Below are 17,672 nucleotides of genomic sequence, written 5' to 3' on the forward strand. Positions count from 1 at the left end.
CTGGGGTTCCTGGAAGCCCTTCAACCTCCGGGCTACACTCCCAGACCTATTTTATATTTTTATTTGGAAACAGGGTTTCCTAAGCCAGCGCGCACGGCTGGCTTCGATCCTGCGTGATCCTCCTGTCTCTGCCTCCCAAGTGTGGGGATTACAAGCGTGCGCCACCCCCCTGATTCACATGGTCTTCCTACTGTCTGTGTTCACGTCCAAATCCCTTCTGTTTATAAGGACATCAGACAGATTGGATTAGGGCCCATTCTTCTCACTTCATTTTAACTGGATTCCCTCTTTGAAGACTTTATCTTCAGTGGGCCCCAGTGGTGTATGCCTTTAATCCCAGCACTTGGGAGGCTGAGACAGGAAGATCACAGGTTTGAGGACAGGCTCAACAATGTAGCAAAATTCTGTTTCAAAGCAAAAAGTTAAAAGGCTAGAGGTGGTGCACATTTGTAATCCCAGTTCGTGGGAGGCGGAGACAGGAGGATGGCACAGCCCAGAAGTAAAAGGCCCATGGGTTCCATCTTCAGCACCACCAAAAAAAAAAAAAAAAAAAAAAAAGCCTGGAGGTGTAGCTCAGAGGCAGAATGCCCCTGGGTTTAATCCCAGGACCACGGAAACGAACAAACAAACAAATTAAAAACCCTTTATCTCCAAAATACAGTACCATAGGTTAGAACTTCAGCATATTTATTCAGGAGAAAGCACAGTTCCAGCCTATAACTGAATGTAAAAGTGCTTTGCCAACCATAAAACAGGCCCTGGGGCACTGGGCCCCCTCTGCCTGCAGAAGGGATCTCTCTGCCCAGGAAATGGGAGGGCACGCAGCAGGCCTGGTAGGGGCTGCGAGCGGCTCCTCTGCTGGTGATTCTCTGGGGACTGACATGTCCCTCGGCAGCACATTAGTGGCCGTGGCCTGACAGTCACCAGCTTTGACCACTGCTGTTGCTTAGGCTGCAAACCAGCTCCTCGGACGCACTTGGTGGGCAAATCCACTGTGGCTTGCCTCTTGGAGCGGGCCAGGTGATTAGGACGAGGGGAAGGTGTGAGAGGGTCTGCGTCTGAAACTGGACACCTCCGACTTGGAGGTGACCATGCTGGGGCCTGGCGCACAGCAAGCTAGCGGCAGCTTTGTTGAAGAAGTAATCGACTGAGTGGGAGAAGGCCCCCTGGAGTACTTGGGGTCCCAGCTATACACCTCCACAATGAGGCCTGCTCTGAACCCCTGATCATCCTGAGGAGCCCAAGGTCCTCCCGAATGACTCAGGCCATGGGACATTAAGTGATAGCTCTTTCCTGGCCATGGAAGTCCAAGGGGCCCAGGAGGAGAGGGAGCCTGAGTGGAGACTGGCAGAATGAATGAGTTGACTAAATAGGGGAAGGAGACTGGCTTTCTGGGGCACGACATGGCGATATAAATGGCCCAGCGGAGCAGGCTAGGAGGCGACCCCAAAGAGGTGGGTGGGTGGGTGGTAAGAGGGAGTATTTCCCTTGAGATGCAGCATGCAGGTTTGTGTTCTGGAGGGCACCCTCTAGTGTCAGGAGGAGGAGGAGGACACAGGAAGATGGGCTGGGACGCTGGAGCTGAATGCTGGAGCCTACTTGCTGGGCCTGGTGACCATGGGCCAGTGGGGAGGGAGCTTGGGAGGGTGAGGCCCACCTTGGGAGGTGAGCCTGGGGCGATTAGCTCCTGGGGATCCTTGGGGAACTTAGTGCGCTGGTCACCAGCGTGGAGGAGTGGGTTGGGGTTGGATCGTCGTGGGCTCAGTTTTGGACAGATGGCAGTTGTGATGTCCTGTGGGTTATGGTAAAGGGTGACCACTCTCCAGTTAGGTGGGGGCATACAGTGGGGTTCAAGGGGAAACACTGAAGGGGTAGAGCTCGGGATGAGGAAATGGGGGTCGATGGGCTCAGGCTCTGCGTCTAGGGGGTGGAGGGGCACAGAGATCAGGCCCCGAAGATAAGCTTAATAGGGAGTGCTAGGGCTGGGGACCCTGAGCCTGAGCCCCAGGGCGAGGTTGGGCTGTTGCTATGACAGCAGCTCCCCAGGGGCCAGAGAGCATCCTACAGCCATGCTCAGAGGTGGGTATGAGCCCTGGGGTGTCTTGAAGGTCCCTCCCTTCCATCATGACATGATTTCCTGAAACCACTTAGCACTCATTTTCCCAAAGGACCCTAAATTAAGGATTTCAGTGCTCAGCCAAGCCACAGAGCCAAACCACTTAGCGTGGCGAAGACGGCTGTGGGAGCAGCTGGAGCTGGTGCAGCTGGCCAGTTTGGTTGCTCTTCCCCCGCGGTGAAGCGGCCTCTGTTCACAAGAAAGGGGGTCTGGATGGAAGCAGATCCGTCCCCGAGGCCTTCCCTGGGAGGGAGTGGGCCCTCCCGGACCCTCCATCATGCTCAGCTGCAGAGCAGGGAGGCGAAATGACAAAGAAACATTGCTCGGATAATGCCCAAAGCTAATGCCGATCCTCCCCATCCTCACGGACCTGCCAAGAATGTGCCCAAATTCTGTGTGCCCAGGCCTGTCTTTCTAGGATGGTTGGAAAATGAACCCACGGTTTCTGCCAAAGCCCTTTCTGGTCACAGTTATTCTGTAACCTGGAGAGTCCTGCTCACCCATCCATCACCATGGTCAGGGATGGGGTGTCCTGTAGGGGTGGTGGAATGGTGGCGGAATGTCGACCAGCGAACAGAAGACACAGGTAAAATGCTCATGATGGGGGTCCTAGGAAGGAGGCCAGGCATGTCCCTGGAACCACAGGACCCTGGGACGAAGTGGGTTTTGAGTTCCTTCTGGATAGGCCTGGAGCCCTTTCTCCATGCCTCTGCCTGCCATCTTCCTTGTTTTTGGCCAGGTTTGGATTATTGGAAGCCGTTTACAGCCCATTAAAAGATCAGATGTCTGAAGACGGGGATTCGAGGCCTCGGGAAATGTTTTCCAATTCACAGCTCATTTCCCTATAGAAAATCCTGATCCAGTGTGGTTCAGAGATGGCTGGACTGACTGTCTGTTCCAGACTCCCCCTCTCCTAGTGAATCTTGGGGTGCTGTGTTTGTCCCCTGATGGGATGAATCTCATTTTGAGGTGAATCACACTTCTTTGCTTTTGGAGATGCTCAGAGTGTCCATGCAGAGCCTGTTCCCCCATAGTTCAGCAGGAAGGGCCCAGGCTGCAGGAAATCACTCTGTTTCAGGATTCTGTCTCCCTGGGCAACTGGAAGAGGCAAGATTGTCTGTCTTGGGTAGGTGGGACCCTGCTGGGCCCCTGGGTCAGAACGCTTCTGGTGGCCCTAGACCCTGCCTTCTCCCTCGCATGCTCCCCCTCCGCTGGCAAATGGTCACCAGGACGGGAAGTCTGCTCCCGACTCCAGCATGCTCATCTTTGACCTGGGCAGCCAGCCTCTTTCCTCGTCGGCCTCTGCTTTGAGCCATAGCCATAGACAATGAAGCTAAACCTCACTGCAACCTTCTCTTCCCATTTGCAAGACAGGAGAAAACAATCTGTAAACTGTTGTTAATATTGTGGGGCTTAATTGGCCAGCTAACCAAGGAGATATATATATATTGGTACTGGGGGTTGAACCCAAGGACATTCTGCCTTTGAGCTACACCCCCAGGTCTATTTTATTTTTTTATTTTGAAACAGGATCTTGGTAAGTTTTCGAGACTTATCTTCAAACCTGCAATCCTTCTGTCTCAGGCTCCCAAATAGGATTACAGGCATGCGCCACTGCTCCTGGCTCAGCTAATCAATTATGATTCTTTTGGTTGGGGTAGCACTGCCTGGTTTATGCAACACTATTCAGAACTCCCCAAAACTTTGAGGGGTAGTTTTTTATTTTCTTGGTTTTTTTGTTTGCTTGTTTGAATATGCTGGTGATTAAACCCAGGGGTATTCTACTTCTGAGCAATATCCCCAGTCTTATTTTATTTTTATTTTGAAACAGGGTTTTGCTAAGTTGTTGAGGGTTTCACTAAGTTACTGAGGCTGTCCTTGAGCCTGCAAGTCTCATCTCAGCCTCCCAAATACTGGGATTACAGGCATGCACCATCACACCTGGCTTAGATATTTTTTATATGTAGTTGAGGTTCAGAAAAGGGCATATTACTTTGCTGAAGTCACATAGCAGGTCAGTGACAAAACTGGATTTTGAGCTCAGTCTCCTGGTGCCTTTCCTGAGGAAGGTCCACTTTTGACTACTTTTCCATTTCTTCCATGGCTATTATTATTATTATTATTATTAATTTTGAAACAGGGTCTCACTGAGTTGCAAAGGGCCTCACTAAGTAGCTGAGGCTGTCTGTGAACCACGATCCTCCTGTCTCAGCCTCCCAAATGCTGGGATTACAAGCGTGCGCCATCACGCCTGGCCTTCCATGACATTTTTGACTGTGCCAGTATTGGTAGTATATTTTTTCCTAAAAATTGTTCAGTTGTCAAGAGTTTTAAAAATTTGATGTCAGATTATACATGGTATTTACTTATACATTTTAATATCTAGAACCTTATCTTGCTCTCTCTGTTCATTTGTGTTTTTTTCTCATTAATAATTGTCTGAGCTAGCTGGGTGTGGTGGTGCACACCTGTAATCCTAGAACTTGGGAGTCTGAGACAGGAGGATTGCAAGACCAGCCTCAACAATTTAGTAAGGCCCTCAGCAACTTAGCGAGATTCTGTTTCAAAATAAAAAAATAAGGCCGGGTGTGGTGGCGCACGCTTGTAATCCCTGCGCTTGGGAGGCAGAGACAGGAGGATGGCCCAGGTTCGAAGTCAGCCGCGCTGGCTTAAGAGACCCTGTTTCCAAATAAAATGTATAAAATAGGTCTGGGAGTGTAGCCCGGAAGTAGAAGGGTTTCTAGGAACCCCAGTGCCACCAAAATAAAATAAAATAAATAGTAAAAAAATAAAATAGGGCTGGGGTATAGCTAAGAGGTGGAACGTCCCTGGATTCAATCCCTAGTACTACTAGTACCACAAAAAAAAAAAAAAATAAGGAAAGAAAAAGAAAATCATCTAAGCTTTGTTGGCTAGGTGAATCCAATACCTGATTCTTTACACCAGCAGAGCTAGGGACTCGGGTCCTCCCTGCCGCACTCCTTCTGCTGCGCCCCCTGACCAGTCCCTGACACTCACCCCGGTTCCTTTCCTCTACCCTCTACTAAGTGGGTTCCACCTTCAGCCCGGGTCCTCTTTCCTGTACATGTCCGGTTGTGCTTTTCTCCTTCAAACTAGTCCCATCTGTTTTCTGTCTTTTAAGGACTCCTCCAAAATACTGGCCCATTGCTTCTTGTTTTCCCATGGTGTCAGGGACTTATCTTTAGCTTTCAAGTTTCTAGACTATGGTGATGGAAGAGGGGGGATGGAAGCAGATTCCTGATGGCCATCTTGTTGTATTTATTATCTATTTGTACTGGGGATTGAGCCGAGGGTCATTCCACCTCCAAGATACACCCAAGCCCTTTTTATTTTTAATTTTGAGTCAGGGCCTTGCCGAGTTGCCGAGGCTAGCCTGCTGGCTCTAATCCTCATATTGTTTACACACGTGCCCTCTATCCCCTTCACCTCTATTGCCCAAGCTCAGCGCTGCTTACCTGTCACACTGGCTGTAGCCAGTCGCTGCCCAGCTGAGAGCTGAGAACCTTCAGTGGCTCCCTACTGACTTCCAGCAGGAGCACAAGTCCTCGTCCTTCCCCTGGCGCTGCCACTTCCTCCAGCCTGCTGGCCTCTTCCAGGTGCAGCAGGTCCCTGAGCGTGCCCCTGCCCCTGTGGCTCTGTCTTCTGCTAAGGCTGCCCCTCTCGTGGCCCCATGCATTTGGTCAGCTAAGCAGTCTTTCAGTGCTCATCAGGGACCTTTTCTGGGAGCAGCCCTCCTCTGTTCCCGTAGTGCCAGGTGCTCACCATGGGGCTAAACCTGTACCCCATGTTCCTGGGGCTGTGTCCCTCTCCTCCTTGCCTGTCCTCTCCACCAGAGTGGGGTTTCGGGCAGCCACTGTCTTTTTTGCTGATTCCACAGTGAGCATTCCACGGTTGAAATGAGGCCAGAGCTTGAAGGTCAAACAGTGTGAGCAGTCTCCCTTCCACTCACACCGGGACAGAGGGTCTCAGTGGGCCCCTTACCCAAGAGAAGGAGCCCCTCCTCCTCCAGCACAACCTCTTGTCGGGGTGAGTCCTCAGCTTAGAAACTCAGGATCTGCAGGGTCCTTGGCTAACATGACGGAAAACAATTCCAGCATACGCCAATCAGAGACGTGGACAGAGGTTTATTTGGGGAAAGGGAAGAAATACACATTCAAGAGAGAATGCGGCCCCTCAAGATGAGGAAGGCATTTTGTGCAGCTCAGGGTTCTCTTCTTATAGGGGACCTTCATGATTTCAGTCTGGTAGTCCCGAGGCGCTTTCTGGCGGTCTGGTCAGCCTCAGGGTCTTCAGGCTGATTGGGGTCCTCCTTAGCTGACTGACAGATAAGCTGGAGTGTCCTAAATTATAGGTTTCTCAAAATATCGTATCTGTCTGGTTATCAGTGTACAGGGCAATTATAATTTCTTTTAGTTAACTCCAGGAGCTACAGGTTTCCCAGGAGTTTGGGAGAGTCAGGCCTGGGAAGGAACTCGAGGCTGAAGCACTTCAGCTCCAGGTTCTTATATTTAAGTTACATTTTACTTCTCCTTCCTGACTGTCCCCTTTCTACCTACTTATTTCTTCTAGCCTCCATCACTCTGACCCACAGTTGGTGCCTCTAGGAGCAGGGAGCTGACGAGACTCTTGCTCTCCCCACAGGCACTGGTGCCATCACACGGTGACGCGGACGGTGTCCTGCCAGGTGCAAAATGGCTCGGAGACGGTGGTGCAGCGCGTGTACCAGAGCTGCCGCTGGCCAGGGCCCTGTGCCAACCTCGTGAGGTAAAGGGCCCCGGGCTGGCCGCTCTCCCCTCCCTGCCCCTCGGAGGATTCCAACCCCGGCACATCTCTGGGGGAGGCTGGAGATGAAGAGTTGAGCGTGAAATGGACAGTGAGATAAAACCTTACAGTCCACCGGGTGTCTGGCAGGTAGCAAGCCACCACAAATGAGTGGTACAAGGGCACAGACGATGCAGGGAAGGGTCGGGTGGGGCTAAAGAGAGAACCAACCAGATATGGGGTGCCAAATTGGAACATGGGGCTATGACGCCCTTGAAGTCCAGCCTCTTGTAGGCCTCCCCCTCTCACCTGCTCTGCCCACTCACACAGGATGCAAGCCCCACCCTCTTCACTAGCCCCCAGCCAGCCCTATCTATTCACAACCCCCCCCCATCTCACAGCTGCATACTCAAACCCCCAGGTTTTTGTTTGTTTGTTTGTTTGTTTGTTTGTTTTGGTGGTACTGGGGGTGGAACCCAGAGGCTTTCTACCTCCAGGCTATACTCCCAGACCTATTTTATATTTTATTTGGAAACAGGGTCTCACAAAGTTGCTGAGAGCCTCACTAAGTAGCTGAGGCTGGCTTCGAACCTGTACGATCATTGTGCCTCAGCCTCCCAAGAGCAGGGATTACACGGGGGCGCCACCACGCCCGGCTTAAACCCCCTGTTTTAACAGCTCCGCCCTCAGACACAACCTTCAACACCCCCCCCCCCGTCCTTTTATGGCTCCACCTTTTCACAATCTTGCCTTCTCACAGCCCTGCACATTCAATGCCCCCTTTCCACAGCCCCTTCCCTCAAGTCACACCCTTTCAAAACCCCGCCCCAAGCTCCATCCTCCAGCCCCGCCCTCTCACCGCCCCGCCCTCGGCCCCGCCCTCCCACAGCCCCGCCCTCGGCCCCGCTCCGGACCCGCCCAAGCCTCGCCTTCTCACACACCTGCTCCTCAGTGTCCACAAGGAGGTTTCGCTGCCAGGCCTGGCCCTCAAGGGCCCCCAGGCCCTAACTCACCTCCCTCCCCTGTCCTCTCTGCACCAGGCTCTGCTCCAGCCCCAGGAGCTGACGTTCCCTAACTGCTCTCCCCTCAGCCTATCCAGCCTGGGGCCTCTCCCGGAGCATCCCTCCCCCTCTGTGCCTGGAGGCAGCTCTCACACTCAGAATCCCTTTCCCTGCTTTGGACTGAGAGCGTTTCGTGACCCCACCCCCTTTCTAACAGGAAGTCTTTGAGTGGAGTTACACAGGACTCTTCAGAGAGACAGAGCCAATAGGACGTGTAGTTTGTTGGAGGGGGAGTTACTGGAAGGAACTGGCTTCTAGGGACTGGCAAATTCAAAATTTGCAGGGTAAGCTGACAGGCTAGAGACCCAGGGGAAAGAATCGATGTTGTCACTTGAGTATGGAGACAGGCTTGAAGGCAGAATGCCCTCTTTACCCTGGAGGGTCAGTTTTTTCCCCTGAAAACCTTCACCTGATTGCCCAAGGCCCACCTGCATTATGGAGAATAATCTGCTTTACTTAGTTTACTGACTTGCAGAGGGAGAGTACTGGAGGTCGAACCCAGGGGTATTCTACCTCTGAGTGGCTCCACCCACATTTTATTTACATTCTACCTCTACGTTACACCTGCAGCCCTATTTTCTATTATTTATTTATTTTTTAATTTATTTTTATTGGTGCATTGTAATCATACATCACATTGGAATATAAGACTTGAGAGGATATACAAGCACACATCATCCAATTAGCCCTCATCCAGCCCCCATCCCATTCCCTCCCCCTCCCTTGATCCCATGCTTGGTGATTAACTTTGATACATATGTTTATGTACCTCCTGCTTTTTAAAGAGGCTCCATCCTCCCCTATTCCATACCCTCTGATTGGTCACCTTAATTGCTTCACTATAGGGCCCTTTCTATAGCTCGACCACTTCCTGTTGCCCCTTTCCTCCTAGTTATTGCTGATTAGGGGAAGCATCTGGTTTTAATTTTCTGCGATATTTCTCTGTGCATGCCGCGTTGCAAATACTGATCCCACTCTTGATGGCCCCAGTTGTGGCCTGGCTACCCAGTGGACTGATCAGACCTCGCTGGCTCAAGCAGCAGCCTTGCCTCATGGGAGGCCCCGGTTCTGGCCTCGCTGGCCCCGACACTGGCCTAACCCCTCAGCTGGCTCCGATCCCGGCCTTGGAGGCCCCAGCACTGGCCTTGCCTCACAGCAGGCTCTGATGTTAGCTGATGGCCCCAGCATTGGCCTAACCCCTCGGCAGGCTCCGATCCAGGCCTCGGAGGCCTCAGTAGTGGCCTTGCCTCACGGAAGGCTCCGATGCCGGCCAGTGGTCCCGGCACCGGCCTAACCCCTCAGCAGGCTCTGATCCCGGCCTCAGAGGCCCCAGGATCAGCCTTCCTTGTGGTAGGCTCCGATCCCGGCCTCGCTGGCCCCAGCACCGGCCTAACCCCTCAGCAGGCTTCAATCCCAGCCTCGGAGGCCCCAGCACCATCCTTGCCTCATGGCAGGCTCCGATCCCGGCCTCGCTGGCCCCAGCACCGGCCTAACCCCTTGGCAGGCTCCAATCCCGGCCTCGGAGGCCTCAATTATTTATTTATTTTATTTTTTGCAATACTGGAGATGGAACCCAGAGGCATTCTATCTCTGAGCTACATCCCCAGCCCTATTTTTTACTCTTTATTTTGAAACAGGGTCTCACTGAGTTGCAAAGGGCCTCACTAAGAAGCTGAGGCTATCTGTGAACCATGATCCTCCTTTCTCAGCCTCCCAAATGTTGGGATTACAAGCATGCGCCACCATGCCCGGTTCTATTTTTTAATTTTGAAATAGGGTATCATTAGGTTGATGAGAATCTCACTACTTGCTGAGGCTGTCCTTGAACCTACAATCCTACTCTCTCAGCCTCCCAAGTACTGGAATTACAAGCATGGGCCACCATGCCTAGTTATTATTTTTTATTTTAAAACAGGGTTTCACTAAATTTGCTGAGGGCCGGGAGTGGTGGCGCAAGCATTTAATCCCCGTGCTTGGGAGGCGGAGACAGGAGGATCATGCAGGTTCGAAGACCCTGTTTCCAAATAAAATATAAAAGATAGGTCTGGGAGTGTAGCCCAGAGGTAGAAGGGTTCCATCCCCAATACCACACACACACACACACACACACGATGTTGCTGAGGGCCTTGCTGCATTTCTGAGGCTGGCCTTGGGTCTGAGATCCTCTTGTCTCGGCCTCCTAAAACCTGGGATTACAGGTGTGTGCCCCCCCACCAGTACAGTCTACTGATGTTAATCTCATCATATGGCCAAATACCTGGTCCTGGGTCCTAACCAAGTTGACTCATAAAATTCACCAGCTTGGGTCATCATAAATTTGATATCTTTTCATATGCCAAAATGAAAGGTATATAAAAATATGCCCAAAATGGCGGGTGGGCTGGGGAGCCAGGGCCTGTGCCTCTGACCGCCACACAGGGCCGCCCCCACAGGGCGCAGCGCTAGCCTAGGGCTCGCCAGCAGCAGAGATGAGTGGGACCACAGACAGGCAGGAAACCTGGTCCTGACCACAGGCCACTGAGCAGACAGGGAGAGGGGAGGCTCTTTTGACTTTCTAGCTTTGCATTCTACCTTTTATTGTTGTGATTATGAAGGAAGTAGTCTATTGGGAAAAAAAAGTTCCAACATGGTAGAACTGAATATGGTACAAAATGAGTATTCACGCCGTTCCCAATCTCACCTCTGCAACCTTGTTGTTCTTCCTATTCCAGATGTTTCCCCCCATTCCAGATGTTTTCCCCATTTCACATTCCACAATTCCTGGAATTATCCTCATCTAGAGATGATGTGTGTGTGCGTGTTACTGGGGATTGATTGCACCTAGGGGCATTCTACGCCTGACCTACACACCCAACCCTATTTATTTGTTTATTTTTGTGGTACTGGAGATTGAACCCAGGGGCAGGAATTCTACCTCTGAGTTACACCTCCGGCCATATTTTATTTTTTATTTGGAAATAGGGTCTCATTAAGTTGTGGAAGGCTTCACTAAGTAGCTGAGGCTGGCCGTGAACCTACGATCCTCCTATTTCGGTCTCCTAAGTATTGGGATTATAAGTATATGTCACCACACCTGTTTTTTTTATTTTTATTTTGAAACAGGGTCTCACTAAGTTGTAGAGTGCCTTCCTAAGTTGCTGAGGCTGGCTTTGAACCTGAAATCCTCCTATGTCAGCCTCCCAAGTACTGGGATTACAGGTGTGCACTTCCATGCCTGTATTTAGAGGTGATTTGAAGTCTATGGCAAGATGTATGTAGGTTCGATACAAATATTAAACCGCTTTGGATGAGGCCCTTGAATATCTGTGGAGGGATGACTGTACAGATAAAAGAAAAAGGAAAGAAGAATTACACAGCAGTGGAGAAACCTGGCAGCGGCCACCTTAGCCAGGCAAAGTTAACCCCACCTTTCATGAGACCGATTGTATGTACCTCTCTTTTTTTTTTTTTTAGGTACTGGGGATGAAACCCAGGGGCATTCTCTCTCTGAGCTACACCCCCAGCCCTATTTTTTATTCTTTATTTTGAAACAGGGTCTCACTGAGTTGCAAAGGGCCTCATTAAGTATTAGCTGAGGCTGTCCTCGGACCATGATCCTCCTGTCCCAGCCTCCCAAATGCTGAGATTACAAGCGTGCACCACCACGCCCGGCTCAGTTGTATGTACCTCTTAAGGAGATGCTCTTGGGAGGACACAAGACCCCTTTCACAGCATCCTGGCTAAAAATGCGTAATCTCAATGTCATCGTGTCTGAGCTATATAACCCTAGCCCTTTTTATTGATTTATTTGCTTTAATTTTGAAAAGAGATCTTGCCAAGTTGCTGAGGCTGGCCTTGAACCTGCGATCCTCTTGTCTTAGCCTCCCACATACCAGGGTTACAGGGGTGTGTCACTGCGCCTGGCTCAAATGCCTTTTTTCTCATCATACTCCCATCCACTATTTTCAGCACCTGTTGATGATTCTCACTTGCAACAATGGTTACTATGGTATTCGCTAAGTGATGTTTTTTTTTTTTCATCATTGTTAATTGTAGAGTTCTTAGGGTTCTGATTGTGTATACAGGTTCTAGGGAAGTGGAGATGTTCATTTTACATTTTAAGAGGGAGGGCTGCTTTTTTTTTTTAATTGATGATTGAACCAGGGACATTCTATCTCAGAGATGCCCAGCCTTTTCTTTTCTTTTCTCTTCTTTTCTTTTCTTTTCTTTTCTTTTCTTTTCTTTTCTTTTCTTTTTTTTCTCCTGTGTGTGTGTGTGTGTGTGTGTGTGTGTGTGTTACTGGGGATGGAACCCAGTAGCATTCTACCTCCAAGATACACTCCCAACCCTATTTTTTTATTCTTTATTTTGAAGCAGGGTCTCACTGAGTTGCAGAGGGCCTCACTAAGCAGTAGTTGAGGTTGTCCTTGAACCGCGATCCTCCTGTTTCAGCCTCCCAAATGCTGGGATTACAAGTCTACACCACCACACTCGGCTTTCTATTTTTTTTTTTTTTAATTTGAAACAGGAGCTCCCTAAATTGCTGAGGGTTTCACTATACTGGCCTCAAACCTGTGATCCTCCCATCTCAGCCTTCCAAGTACTGAGATTATAGATATACATGACCCCATCCCTGGCTGAGAGAGGGCTACTTTTAAACACTGTACTGGCGGCATGGCCGATAGATCCATAATGAAGAAAAATATATTACTCCCTTCTTTATCAGTCCAGAGATGCCTCTGGTGAGGGTGCAGTCCCCGCCCCTCCGGCCTTTCTCCCACAGGGGCCTTCATCTTGATCCTGGAGCAGCTTCTGGGATAAGTCTGTCGGTGGCCCTGAGAAGGTGGGCTCTGGCTCAGAACTCTGCGGGAGAAGTGGCTGTTTTTCTCTCCCGGGGGAGAGCCAGCTGCTGGCCCCAGAAGACAGTCCCTGAGGAGCGAGGTCATCCATTCATTGCACAATTTGGACTTCCACCCGTCTTGCCATTTGCATGGCGGAACAAGCTTGAGACTTGCTCTTTTCAAGACCTAGAGTTTGACTTTTGCAAACTAGTATTGCCTCCGGGATTGAGGCATAAGCATGGGGAGTTATATATTTCTGCTGGGTGCAGTAGTGCACACCTGTTATTACAGCTGGTTATGGTTTAGATATGGACCATCCCCTAGAAGAGCACGTGCGCATGTTGCCAATGCAGGACCGTTCTGAGATGAAATCGAATCAGGGCTCTGATCTATTGGTAGATAAATCCAGTGATAGATTAATCATTTGAATGGATTTTCTGGGTGGTAACTGTAAGGCAGGTGTGGATGGAGAAGTGCACACTGGAAACATGGTCTTGGGGGTTATATCTTTCCCTGGTGTGTGTGTGTGTGTGTGTGTGTGTCTGTCTGTCTGTCTGTCTGTCTGTCTCTCCTTCCACTGCCATCAGTTGAATGGCTGCCCTGCACCATGCCCTGCCACCATGATGTTTCTGTCTGGAAGCCAGCCAACCGTGGACTGAGCCACCAAAACTGTGAACCAGGCAAACCTTTCCTCCTCTACGTTGTTCTTGTCAGGTATTCTGGTCACAGCAATGAAAAGCTGACTAATACACAGCTGCTGGGAAGGCTGAGGCAGAAGGATTTCAGGTTAGAGACCAGTCTGGGCAACTTAGTGAGACCCTATCTCCAATCTCTAAAAAAGGAAAAGGGCTGGGGATACAGCTCTGTGGTGGAGCATCTGCCTAACATGTGCACGGCCCTGACTTCATTCCCCAGAGCTGAAAATTAAGAAAGTCATAGGTATTTCTAGCTAGTTTTTCCTTTATAGAATTAAGCCATACTGGACATTAGCAGCGATCTCATTATTAATGAGATGGATGCATTTCACATCTAGCCACCCGAGTGGAAGCACAGCATATATACACATGCATGCACACAAACACACGTACCCTTGTATGACACTTGGGTGCAGAAAATGAGCTTTCAGGATTCTCTTTGTGGAAGCCCTTGGAATACAGGGAACAGTGCGCCGGTTCTCTCAATGCCCAACTTACGAGTTGAGTTTTGCTGTTTATTTTAAACATATAAGAATGCAACTGAGAATGATGGCACACACCTGTTATCCCAGCAAGTAGGGGGCTGAGACAGGAGGTTTGCAGGTTTGAGACCAGCCTCAGAAACCTAGCCAGAACCTATTTCAAAATGTAAAATAAAAAAGGCTAGGAGTGTATGTCAGAGGTGAAATGCATATACACCTTTAAGAAAAGGTAGACTAGCTGACTGTGGATAAGTGACCTGGACTGAAATATTTCCAAATGCTCACTAATTCCATGGCTGCCCTCTGCTCTTTGACTCAGGTAATGCTCTGAACAGCGTTCTAGCAGCAGCGGGGTCTTCAGTGCCGGCGTTTGCTGGGCCTTCCAGGAGTTCTTCTCCCCTCCTGAGGGCTAAGAACAGAGTACAGGACACTCAGTGAGGGGGGCATGCATTCTCTCCAGCCCCCCTTTTGCCCGCAAAGCCATCCAGCAGGAGCCTCGTTAATTAGGCCTTCCCTTCCACTCTGAGAGAGGGTCCCTATCTCTGATCTTCATTAGCCTCCCTCTGCTGTTCTTAGTCTTTGCTACGGAGGGAGGGAGTGATGCGCTTTTCTTTCTCGCTGGTAACTCATAACTGAGCTAGAATCGGGGAGCATCCCCTCTCCCGTGGCCTCCCGGCTGCTGGCTGAGCAAGGGACTAAGGGTGGCAGGGTCAGTGCTATGGCTTCCTGGGTCACGTGGGGCCCCCATCACAGACCCCCGCTTTGCTGGGTCCCCCATAGCTACCGCCTCACATGTCTCCCCTGGAACCCAGGGCTCCTTTGACTTCACTCTCCACCATGTGTCCCCCATGACATTCCTCAAGATCACAGAATGGTAGCAGTGGCTCCAGGCATCATGTCTCACACCATAGTGTCCCCAAAAAGGAAGAAAAGGAGTGAGACACGGTTTTCTCCTATCACAGGAGAACCTCCAGCACACCTCCCCCGATGTCTCAGTGGCCAGGATTTGTCCTCGGAGCCTCTGTTTCCCCAAATGTAAAATGGAGGTGATACAGTGCTACCTCCCAAGGTTATTGGGGGAAGAAGTGAGGTTCGCTGGGGGAAGTCTTGCAGGAGCCTGGCAGGGCAGAAGCAGAAGCAGATTCCAGGCGCATGGCCCCCAGGCTCGGCCCGGGCACGCTCTGCGTTTGCATTCCTCGCGCTGAGGTTAGGGTGGCTCAGCCCAGTGAAGCCCCCCGGGGCTCCCTCGCACGTACTCTTTTACTTGAAGTCCCAGTTGCTTGGCATGTCTGGCCACGTCTCAACCGCAGTATTTACATAGAAATGTTCCGGTTTTCGTATTTCATGTCTGTTTCTTCTCGCCATTTTCTGAAACTGTGTGGGGTCCAATTTTGTTTTTTCTCCATCCTTTCCAGCACCTGTGAAGCTTTGATTTGTGTTTGCATAGAAGTTTTGTGGGAGAAACAGGACAGTACATGAGCCCCAGGGTGGGATCAATTGTAAACTTTCTCTCTTGGTCTCCCTTTTCTCTTTATTCCATCCTTCTTTTTTTTTGGGGGGGGGATGGGTACTAAGGTTTGAACTCAGGGGCATTTTAAACCTCTGAGCTATACATACCCAGCCCTATTTTACTTTTTTATGGTCTCACTAGATTGTTGAGGCTGTTCTGGAACCCGTGACCCTCCTGTCTTGGCCTCCCAAGTACTGGGATCACAAGCGTGCGCCACCACACCTGGCTCCATTTCCCCTTTTCTTTCTCTCTCATACCATTGGTGCAGTCCTTGGGGGCACGAAGTGTCCCAGATTTCTGATTATTCCGGCATAAGAAAGAGACAGTTGTTTTTCAGGTTGCCTCCCAGCCTCTTTGATAGCTGTAGAATCCAGAGGACCAGAGGCTCAGTCCAGCTATGTGGTTCAGAGCAAGTTACTTACCCTCTCTGAGCCTTGTCCAGAAAATTTCCATCACCACAGGACACTTCTTGTGGTATGTGGTCCCCAACCTCCCCACTCTTTCTTTTATCTTTTTTTAGTACTGGGAATTAAACCCAGAGGCATTCCAACTCTGAGCTATACCGCCAGTCATTTTTATTTATTATTTTTGAATTTTGAAACAAGTCCCCGATAAGTTGCCAACCTCACTAAATTGTTGAGGCTGAAGCCAGACATGGTGGCGCACGTTTGTCATCCCAGCATTCGGGAGGCTGAGACAGGAGAATCGTGGTTCGCAAACAGCCTCAGCTACTTAGTGAGGCTCTTTGCAACTCAGTGAGGCCCCGTTTCAAAATGAAGAATAAAAAATAGGGCTGGGAGTGTAGATCAGAGGTAGAATTCCCCTGGGTTCCATCCCCAGACCTCCCCCCTCCAAATTGCTGAGGCTGGCCTTGAAACTGTGATCCTTCCATCTCAGCCTCCTAAGTACTAGGATAACAGGCATGTGCCATCACACGCTGCTTCCTGTAGCCCTTTTAGAGTGACGTCTACTTTTTTCCCACCTCCACCCCATCCTTAATCTCCGGCAACCACTAATCTTGTCTCCATTTCTAAAATTTTGTCATTTTGCTTACTTTCTCCAATAAATGCAAGTCAGTACTTGGGTGGAAAGGAGACAGGAGGATCTCAGGTTCCAGGATAGCCTCTCAGCAACCTAGTAAAACCCTATTTTATTTATTTTTATTTTTATTTTATTTTTTATTTTTTTGATACTGGGGATGAAACCCAGGGGTATTCTATCTCTGGGCTATACCCCCAGCCCTATTTTATAATTTATTTGGAAACAAGGACTCACTAAATTGCTGAGAGCCTCACTAAATAGCTGAGGCTGGTTTCGAACCTGTGCGATCCTCCTGTCTCAGCCTCCCAAGCGCTGGGATTGCAAGCGTGCACCACCATGCCCAGCTAAGACCCTATTAAAAAAAAAAAAAAAAGGCTGATAGCCTTAGCAATAAAAGCAAGTCAATGTTCCTTCTCCAGAGAATCAACTACATGAAGGGAAAAAAAGCAAAAATATTATAGGAATAAAATTACATGCTATGTAACCTTTCCAAAATGAGTCTTTTTTTTTTTCTTTTTATTCATCTTAATTCTCTGGAGACTCATTCAGGTTGTTGGAAAAAGGAAAGATTTTTCCTTTTCATTTGCTGGGTAGTTTTCCATAGAATGGAGGTACCAGTTACTTTAACCATTCATGTGTTGAAGGACATCTTGGGTTGTTTCCAATTTGGGGCTAGTATGAATAAAACTGCTATAAACATTCATTTATAGGTATTTATGTGAACATAAGTTTTTATTTCTCTGAGTAAATGTCCTGGGTACAATTGTTGGGTCATGTGGTAATTCCATGCTTAGTTTTTTAAAGAAAGTACCAAAGTGTTTTCCAGAATGGCCGGATCATTTTACATTCTCACTAGCAATGTGTGAAAGAGCCAGTGTCTCTGCATCCTTGCCAGCACATGGTGGTGATGTTATTTTTTACTTAGCCATTTTGTGTAGTCTGCCTCATTGTGGTTTTCATTTGTATTTCCCTAATAATTTTAAACATTTTTTTCATGTGCTTATTTGCCAACCATATATCCTCTTTGGAGAAATATATTTTACCCGTTTTCTAATTGGGTTGTTTGTTATTTTACTGTTAAGATTTCTCTATAGATGAGATACTAGTCCATCATCAGATACGTAGTTTGTAAATATTTTACCCCACTATCTGACTAGTCCTTCCC

At 49.4% G+C, this 17,672-nt stretch overlaps 1 protein-coding gene across 2 annotated transcripts in view; it reads left to right on the top strand.

Annotated features, from left to right (window-relative positions):
• The window catches only part of COL26A1 (collagen type XXVI alpha 1 chain), a gene marked incomplete at both ends in the record, with an annotated part of 160,418 nt that overhangs the window by 41,771 nt on the left and 100,975 nt on the right, over window positions 1–17,672 (top strand). For both annotated transcript variants that reach the window (XM_080702996.1, XM_080702997.1), the window contains one exon: window positions 6,779–6,901. In XM_080702996.1, coding sequence (XP_080559122.1) covers window positions 6,779–6,901 — 123 coding nt within the window. The remainder of the gene's footprint in view (window positions 1–6,778; window positions 6,902–17,672) is intronic.

The sequence above is a fragment of the Muscardinus avellanarius genome, assembly GCF_963383645.1.
Source record: "Muscardinus avellanarius genome assembly, chromosome: 10".
In the NCBI taxonomy this organism is placed as follows: domain Eukaryota; kingdom Metazoa; phylum Chordata; class Mammalia; order Rodentia; family Gliridae; genus Muscardinus; species Muscardinus avellanarius.